Source organism: Diabrotica undecimpunctata, chromosome 6 (assembly GCF_040954645.1).
Source record: "Diabrotica undecimpunctata isolate CICGRU chromosome 6, icDiaUnde3, whole genome shotgun sequence".
Lineage (NCBI taxonomy): Eukaryota > Metazoa > Arthropoda > Insecta > Coleoptera > Chrysomelidae > Diabrotica > Diabrotica undecimpunctata.
Genome location: NC_092808.1, coordinates 29,886,481 through 29,895,982, shown reverse-complemented (window position 1 = coordinate 29,895,982; position 9,502 = coordinate 29,886,481). Strand labels below are relative to the sequence as shown.

Genomic DNA, 9,502 nt, shown 5'->3' with positions numbered 1-9,502 from the left:
ATCTTTCTTCTTTGTCAACCATTTTCGATCCACTCCTGAATGTAGGTCTCTCCCAATTGCTTCCATCTTTCTCTATCTTGCGCCAATCTAATCCACTGTTTGCCTGCTACTGTTCTAATGACATCTACCTATCTTTTTTGAGGTCTTCCCATGCTTCTTGTTGTCGTCCTTGGTCTCCATTCTAGAATTCTCTATTCTATTATATATTTCTAGAATTCTCTAGAATTCTAGAAAAATACGGTGACATAGTACTGTGGAAAATATTTTATACGCTGCATTTAGAATCGTAATTCCTCTGTGGTTAGAGCATTCAAAGATATCTCCTTTTTTTGTGTATGGTGCAAAGTATTCCAGTGTTCTAATCATTGGGGAGGGATTTTTGTATTCATATTTTTTATATAAGCTGCTGTAATGCCATTATGGTATCGTGGCCACCTTCTTAATACACATAAGCTGAGAGATTATCAATTCCGGGTGAATTGTTTCTGGATAGTTTTTCCTTATGGAAAAAAAGTTTCCTTAGTCTGCATCCTTATGGAAAAGTGATTTCAGTTAAATTGGCTGAAACTTTACAGCGAGTTAACTTTGGTCATGCAGATCAAAAGTTCTTGTTGGCCCAAGACTCAGGAATCAATTGTTTCTGAATTTCATAGGTTTGAAGTGTCGGTTTTTAGTCCACTTGAATAATACATATTTGTATAATATACAGGGTATTAGTAAATACGTGCAACGAACGCCGGGGAGTGATTCTGCATGAAAAAATAATGACAGTTTACTATATAAACGTATGTCCGTAAACGTTTCGTTTTCCGAGAAATAGGATGTTGAAATTTTTCTTACAAACGAACGATTTATTTATTACTCTAAAACCAGTTGTGATATCCAAATGAAATTTGGTGAGTTTTAAGAGGTAGTTATTGCGCATTTATAACCTCAATTTTTTAAAGAAAAAAAAAATGGTTTTATTGGAACATATTTGTTCTAGTGAATCTTTTGGGAGATTATTAAAAGAACTTACCTGAGCCCTACATACTATTCTCTTTTAAAATATCAATTCTCCATCCAGCGGATTGTTGTTGGTATTTTGCCTGCGAGATTATTCTTTCCATTACACAAGACGCTGATAATCTTGCCTCGGCATCGTGATCCCAACATTCTTCCATGGTGTCACAAATTACTGCCAAACCCTACAAACAATTTGGTTATTTAATATAAACATATCCTAACAGAGAATCAGAAAAGCGAACTAGTGTAGTAAATCAGATTGTACTGTACTACTAAATTGTTTAATAAGTTGTGCCGTTCGTTAAGAGATGGCGCAAGAGTTGGTTTATGTTTCTAAAGATGGAATCATTCCACCGCAATGAGTAAGGTTTTTTAAACTTACATGCTTTTTCAGACGTATGTTTACCGCACTCTACCAATAGAATGCGGTATTAAGACATGTGTACGAGAGACTAATAAATTTGACGTGAAAGTAGGATTGCATCCGGACCCAGTGCTTGATCCTTATTTATTATCATTAGTATTGTATTAGTTAACAGGAAAATTAGAGACTTTCCCCGGTCCTTCATGTATGCTAATGATGTAGTGTTAGTAGGGGATACAAAAGGGATTTTGAACAACCTGGAACAGTAGAGACAAGCTCTTGAGGGAAAAGGTTTAAAACTTTATTAAAATACTACTAGTTTATTAAGATACTACACAGTAGTGGAGAAATGGATGGAGATGCATGCAGTAGAGTTAGGGCGTGATGGATGAAATGGGAGAAGCTGAATGGTGTGTTGTATGACTTGAAAGAATGAAAAATTCCAATGAAATTTGAAAGAAAATTTTATAAGATAAACCACGATGTACGGAACTCAATGTTAGGCAAATAAAAAGAAAGAGGAACAACGTAAAAAAGAGTGGAGTGAAGAATGGATAAATGATGAAGAATGGATGAGTGTAGTAACAAAAAAGGATAACAGTAAGAATGGATATATTAGAAAAAGTCTAGGGGTGACAACAATGATTACCAATATCAGAGAGCATAGGTTAAGATGATTAAAACATGTTCAACGTCGATATGTTAATCTCCCAATACGAAGAAGTTCGCAAAAGGAGTAGGATAGCACTATGTATTGGTCTGATCAAGCAATCCATTGAAACTGACTGAATGACGAAAGTCTATGCCAAAAAACTAAAATGCTTAAATGGATGAGTAGTGTGATAACAAAAGGATAAAATCAAGAGGAAAAAGCTTCAACTGGATATGTCTATGAAGTGGATTGATATTGGTATGACCTAAGATAGTAAATTATGGAGAGAAGTAATTAAGAAAGCCGACCTCCGCAGGGGAAAATGCAAAGAGAATGATGCGTATTTCTTTACAAAGGAAAAAATTGAATATTAGTCAAAAGCTAGATGTACAAAAGATATTGTTCTAACAAAGGAACACAAACACACTCGAATTTAACTTTTAGGTGTTTCAGAAAGCATAAAATGGATTTTATGCATCATTTGATCACTATCGATAAAATTTGGACCTATCATCATGATCCTAAATCAAAACAGCAACTGCGTGTGCAAGTGGTTTGAACCTGGTACTTTGGCTCCGAAGTAAGTTACTTTCAGTGAGTATCCGTTTTTTGTGTTGCGAAGTGAATGTTGCTAGTGAATGACCTTAAATCTGGTAAAACATTAAACAACACAAGTCAGATTATTACTATAAACTTTTGTTATAGTAATACTGGAGATACCAATTCGTGACAAAATACTTTTGTTGCAACATCCAATCTATTCGCCGCTCCTTCCCTATCGATAACCATGAAAACACCAGAGTAATATGTCATTTATACATTAACTACATTAAATAAGACAAGATAAAATAAAATTGATTTTTTCGGACTCTCGCGGATTATTAGAATACTTACAAATCATATTAATAAATTAATTAATAATAGTATATTACCGGATGATGCCTCCAATGCTCTTGGATCAAAGGTCGAACTTTTTGTTGAACAACAGATTCTTGCATATCCTCAAGAGACGGATGTTGGCCCACTTCTTCTTCGAATGGTAGTCTGTATTCTGGTATAGGTCCGTCCTGTGCTGTACACCTTGACACCAACTCCCAGAGAACTAGACCACAAGCGTACATATCGATTCTTAGAAAGGCGTCTTGAGTGAAATTTATAGCACCTTCCAGGACTTCAGGAGCCATATACCTAATACACAAAATACGATTATAATAGATGACACGAGAATAACATTACATCGAATCGAGTCATATAGAGAAACTTACTTGTGATCTTCTGCGCAATTTAAATGTCTTGGCTTGATAAAAATGCATAGAACCACCAAATCAACAATAAACCAATAAATAACTTACCTTCTAGTACCAACTTGTCCATGTGTATCCCCACAAGATTTACCAGATTCAAAAGTAATGGCCAAACCGAAGTCAGCTATGCACGCAGTCAGATCGCTCTTTAAGAGAACGTTTTTGCTTTTGAAATCTCTATGAGCAATTGCAGGTTTGGACAGTTCTCCGAGAATTCTTCCTGGAATGGCTTCATGAAGACGCATCAAACCTGTAAGGTAACAAAACAGAGTTTAGAGAAGATATTTTTTTGTTGTTTTTTTTTTAAGAATCAGGTTGGTAAATATATGAAAAAAAAGAAGATGTTACAGTCGGCGGTACAGTAGACTAGCGCGAAGCTTTATACTGTTTTCTGTATTTTTAAAATTTAAATAATATTGTTAGAATTAAATAAAGCAGGTAATTTTATTATTTACTATGTATATTTTAAACAAATTATATTGTACTTAAAAAATTCAATGAATTATTAATTATTGTTTGCTCCTAACGCCACCTGTTGACGTATTAACAAAGCATACGTGGTTTACTTCTGACAGGTCTGTCAAATAATTAAATTATAATAAAAATATAAATAAATCATTTGATAGTAAATTAATTATTATATAAACTAAATAATGTTTAAAAATAATCATTATATTTATATGAAATTATTTTAAAACGGAAAGTGTGGAAAAAATTTAAACAGATGATTCAATATTGTTATTAATCGGATGACATTTATGACTTTTAAGTTTTGACAATCGTTGCGAATAAATTTTTTGTTGACAGATATTCTTTTAATTTTTTACTTTTCATTTAATGTCTGTATTTTGTTAGTTATTTTTCATGCAGTAGTTAATTTAAACCTGCTTAGAATACATATATATATATATATATATATATATATATATATATATATATATATATATATATATATATATATATATATATATATATATATATATATATAACGACTAGAAACGAATTGATCTAGAGTAGTGAATCGATGTGAATAACCGCTATTGTATCGCCTCAGCATTTTACTATAGAAAAAAAAGTAATACAACGCCAGTATAGAAGCTTTGCTTCAAAAAATCAAATGTTTCAGTCAACTTTCAAGGAGAATTGTCCACAAGCAATTTTTGTTGCGATAGATTTTTCGCTTTTTACTATGTGATATATAATCAGATTTAAACCAAATTTTTTTCTGCTTTTTTCTTTTCCTTATATGCTCGTTGCTTTAGTTTGAACCTCTCATCTATTATTTGGTATCTATTGGTAACCCGTGTTATACTCTTTTCATTGAACTCAGTCCTAACTGTCTAGTAAATTAGTAATTAATTTTGTGCTATGATATTATACTGATTGTAAGACAAGAAAATTAATTAAAAAACACAATGTTTTCGTCATTTAGACTAGCACAAATAGCCTGCCACGAAGCTCCTGCCTTGTAGTTATCGTTGTGGATCGTGAAAGGCTAGAGAAAGACATCCTTGAATGCAAATTACCTGACCATCCGGTTGGGTGTTGAGCGGTTAGGTTAACATCCCAGAAACTCTTAAAAGCTATAAATCTATTAAAACCTTCATACAGAAGCCTTGGACCAAAGTTGGATCACATTGTAGACGGCAAGGCAAAGAAAACGGAAAATGATTTTCGCTAAATCTAATGTGCAGGAACTCGGGACTGAGCAAAAAGAAGTAATTAAGAAAGAATAGATTAAAAAGAGAAAATGAATTAAAAAGAAAAGTATTTTAAAAGTGTGTAAAGCATTTAATTCCTAGCGAGAATGCGCTCAGTTAGGAATCAAATGCTTTACACACTTTTAAAACACTTTTCTTTTCAATTCATTCATTTGTCTCATACGTGTGTACAAAACATATCAGTCTTTTGCAAAAAGAGAATGAAACAGACAATTGCATACATCTATATTCAGGGGTTCATAAATACAGTGGCGAGTGAGTTAAGAACTGGCAAAATAACGCAAAAGATGGAGAACATAATACGTTGTAAAATAAAAAGAGATGAAACTAGTAGAGGTGGGAAATATAATAATATAATTTATATTACATAACATTACCACTATCGATCGAGAGTTTTCCACTTTTAGGCGTTAGCTTATGAGCTAGTTGATTTAAGTCATAATTATACGACTGACGACATTTTGTTTAATTTCGCATAAAGTGAAAACTGATTGAAGACAAAGCAAATGTAAATAAAAACAGTTTAATTAGTAGTAATTTTTTATTCCAAAATTAAATTATTGATAAAGAATAATTTCTACTAGGATTTGACACGTCGCATACTCTTATGAGTAACGAAAACATTAGCGAAACTTGGTGGTTTAGTGGTAAGAGTACTAGACTTTCTCGCAGACGCTGAGGGTTCAAATCCCATATTTATTTTTATGTCAAAATCATTACTACGTACTCATGACACGTACTCCATTTAATCCACATATATACTTCCTTTCCCACACCTTGACCGGAAGGTCGTTAAATATTAGGGTGTAAATGAGGGTAGTACTGACCGGCAGTACCAAGATAAGGACGGACATGGGATTTTCATAAGCAAAGCTGTATCAGCAGAATAGTTCTCATACTGCGATGCAGTAGGGCATGGTAATCCATTGCATTATAATTTCAAAGAAAGTTTTGCGTGATGTTTTATTAGATAGCCTCGGATGTTGTCACGCAGCTCGGGTGACGACCAGCGCTAACTTGAGACCGGAGTGAAGGAGTGCGAAATTGTCCACTAGCCACGCGAATGTTAAATTAATTAATGTCGCTACATGAAGCTAAAGAAGCTGAGCTAAAGAATCACAGGTAAGCTGTCAATTATTGAAAGGTGTAACATTGAAATCTCTGAACTAGCTGAAACGCATTGGTTAGGAGGTGACCATTTTAAAACACATAATGGCAATTATGGCTTCTTTGGCGGTGAGACTCAGAACTATACAGGTGTTGCTATTCTGGTCTCCTAAGATTACAAAAATCTGTCGAATTGAAAGCTGTGAGCGATAGGATAGTTCTCCTTAAACTGGAAGGCAAATCACATAAACTCAATATCGCACAAATTTGTGCGCCAACCAGCACAGCGGATGACATAAAAGCCGAGGATATCTACGAAAAATTGGGAACAAGAATCGCCAACATTCCAAATAAAGAACAAATCTTAATATGCGGTGACTTTGAGGCAAAAGTCGGAGACACTACACACAATGAAGACACAAAAAATGTAATGGGAAAGTTCAGAATAGACCAGAGAAACGAAAGGAGGCCGCTTAATCTCGAGTTTGAGATTACACATAACTATTCCATCCATGAATACTTGATTTAAACACCATGTACGCCGACTTGATACTTGGAAAAGTCCTGGAGATAGGTCTAGAAATCAAATGGATTACCTTCTCACTAATATTCGCTGGAGATCATCAATCCAAACAGTCAGATCTTATCCAGGAGCGATGTGCGGATCAGATCATACTTTCATCATAGCTAAAGTAAAGCTCAAACTTAAGTCGCCAACAAAGGGAGAGAGAAAAGGGGATAAAATTAATAAAGGACGACCTTCTCCAAGAAGTGCAAAAAGTATGGACCTCTATTCGTAAGGCCACAATAATATGGGAGACGATTAAACATTGCGTAGCAACACCAATTAATCGCCCAAAGCGAAATAATCCTATGAAACAGAAACACTGGATAACACATGAACCTTTAAAATAATTGAGAACAGAAGAAAACTTTCTCAAAGTGGTATAAATAGTGAAAGGGAAAAAGCTAGTTTAAGAAAGCTCACCAAAAAAATAAAACGAAGATGCTAGGCTGATCAAACAACAGCACTATCACAATATATGTAAAGAAATTGAGAGCCATGATCAAAATAACCAGACGAGAGATTTATTTAAAAAAATACACAAAATAACAAGAGACTTTAAAACCAGAACTTGGGCCAATGAAAACGACACAGAAACCCTGAGAATCAACAGAGAAGATATAGCACAGATGTGGAGATATTATGGAGATCTATACAAAGGTGATCAACGCCAGGAAATTGTTCACCAAACCTGTGAAGAACTGGAATAAGAACCTAATATACTCGGGGATGAAATAAGACTGGCTATCAGAAAACGCAAGTATTACAAAGCACCAGGTCCAGATATGATAAAAGCAGAAATGCTCAAAGCCACGGAAGAAACCGGAATAAAATTGCTTCACTTGCTCTATAACAGAATATGACATTCCAAGCAATGATCTGACGACTGGACAAAATCTACAATAACGACAATACATAAAAAAGGCAGCTTCCATAAATGCGACTATATAACCTTATCTCACATGCTAGCAACATAATGCTACATATAATCAACGCGAGTATTATATACAAACTGTATAATATTAATTAAAAAAATTGTATTACTATACACAATTTTTTTAAATTTTTCGATTATTTTATCGATTTTCTAATAAATGAAGTTAAACATTGTATGTTTAAAATTGTTTATCACATGAATATTACCGATATAAATACTGAAATTAGTACAATTACTAAAATTACGGTGGGAAATTAAACACTTTCGTTGAATTGTATTTTTTCGAAATCGTGTCAGTAATTAGGAAATTATAAATAAACACAAATTATTAAGTATAATTTAATGTTATTAAAATATCAATACAACCGTTTAATTTAAAAACAATGTAGTAGATTCATCCATGGATTGAGAATAATATTTAGTTATTCGTCAATGATTTCTTTTGTACTGTGGGTTGCATTTATCGTTAGAAGAAATTCTTATACGGTACTGAAATTTTATAATAATTAAATAAAATGCATGAAGCATACGCATGTATGTACATACAAAACATACTACTGGCCCTTATATCATCAATTAAGATATACATGTAATGACTACTTTTTAGTGGCCAATTAGCATGTAACAATTTAGAGATCTTTTTGAGATTCCTCAAAGATTATTTGATATCTTCTTCTTGACATGCCTATTGGTGACGAATGTTGGCGATCATCATAGTAATCTTTATCTTATCTACAGCATAACAGAAAAACTGTACAGATGTTTTGTTGAACCAGCTTCTGAGGTATTTTAACCAGAAAATTTTTCTTTTTTCCTGGATCTCTAACCTCTCTATTATCATTGTATAAAGGAATGGACTCAAAGCAACCTGGAAGTTATTGGCCAATATCTCTTTTAAAAGCCATGTCAAAGATGTGTAAATAACCTTTCTTTCTTCTTTCTCTTCTTCTTTTTATGTAGACATGACTCGTGTCAGTTTTTACATGTGCCTCCGGTAAGTTGCCGTTCTATCGTTTTTGTGGTCTTCCTGATCGTCTTCCTATTGGGGAACCGTCTCTTGCCGTCTTTATTACTCTATTTGTTGTCATTCGGCTTATATGATAGTCCCATTCTACTATTATATTTCTTACCCAGTCCGTGATGGTCTCCTCCTTGCATCTACGTCGTATATCGGTACTTCTAGCTCTGTCCCATATTGTTTGTTATACCATCAATTTTTCTAAGAATAGAATAGAATAGAAATATGCTTTATTGTCACTGAAAATTGTATAATTTTATGGACAAAGCTTACAAAAAGTAAAAAACAATAACAATAACAATTCAAATTTACTAAAATGACATAAATCGTCAATATCACAAAATAAAACATAATAAAATATACAATCCATTGCAAAATTTCACTAAATTGCAAATTGCATAATAAAACCTTACGACCTAGTTTACGAATAAGTTTAAGCTGCTGCATGTGATACCCAAATATACCATGCGGTCCATATGTATGGAATAAATTCATTTTTGGCGTTATTATGTACTATCTGAAAAAAACCTGAAACAGGTCGATTTTAATTCTTAAATTGACAATTTACAGTATGAAAATATTATCCCCTTCCAGCACCTCCTTTGAATTATAAGCACCCCCTCGAAAATTTTAAATAACAAAGGGGGTCGTGTAGCACCTTGTTAGAAAGGGATTTTAGTCCTCTGTTCAGAAATATAAAGTTTTTTAAGTTTGGTGCAATCATAACTGAGAAAAATGATTTTTACAATTAAATTAAGTATTCAACTTGGCCACCATTATTCACTTCTTGACAATAACCGAGGCGATTTTGGAATTCTCGTACAACATT

At 33.3% G+C, this 9,502-nt stretch overlaps 1 protein-coding gene across 3 annotated transcripts in view; it reads right to left on the bottom strand.

Annotated features, from left to right (window-relative positions):
* Nucleotides 1-9,502, bottom strand: part of put (activin A receptor type 2 punt) — a 140,795-nt gene that overhangs the window by 81,641 nt on the left and 49,652 nt on the right. For all 3 annotated transcript variants that reach the window (XM_072534545.1, XM_072534543.1, XM_072534542.1), the window contains exons 7-9: nt 3,374-3,575; nt 2,954-3,209; nt 1,019-1,187 (exon numbers count right to left, since the gene is read on the bottom strand). In XM_072534545.1, coding sequence (XP_072390646.1) covers nt 1,026-1,187; nt 2,954-3,209; nt 3,374-3,575 — 620 coding nt within the window. In that variant the 3' untranslated portion in view covers nt 1,019-1,025. The remainder of the gene's footprint in view (nt 1-1,018; nt 1,188-2,953; nt 3,210-3,373; nt 3,576-9,502) is intronic.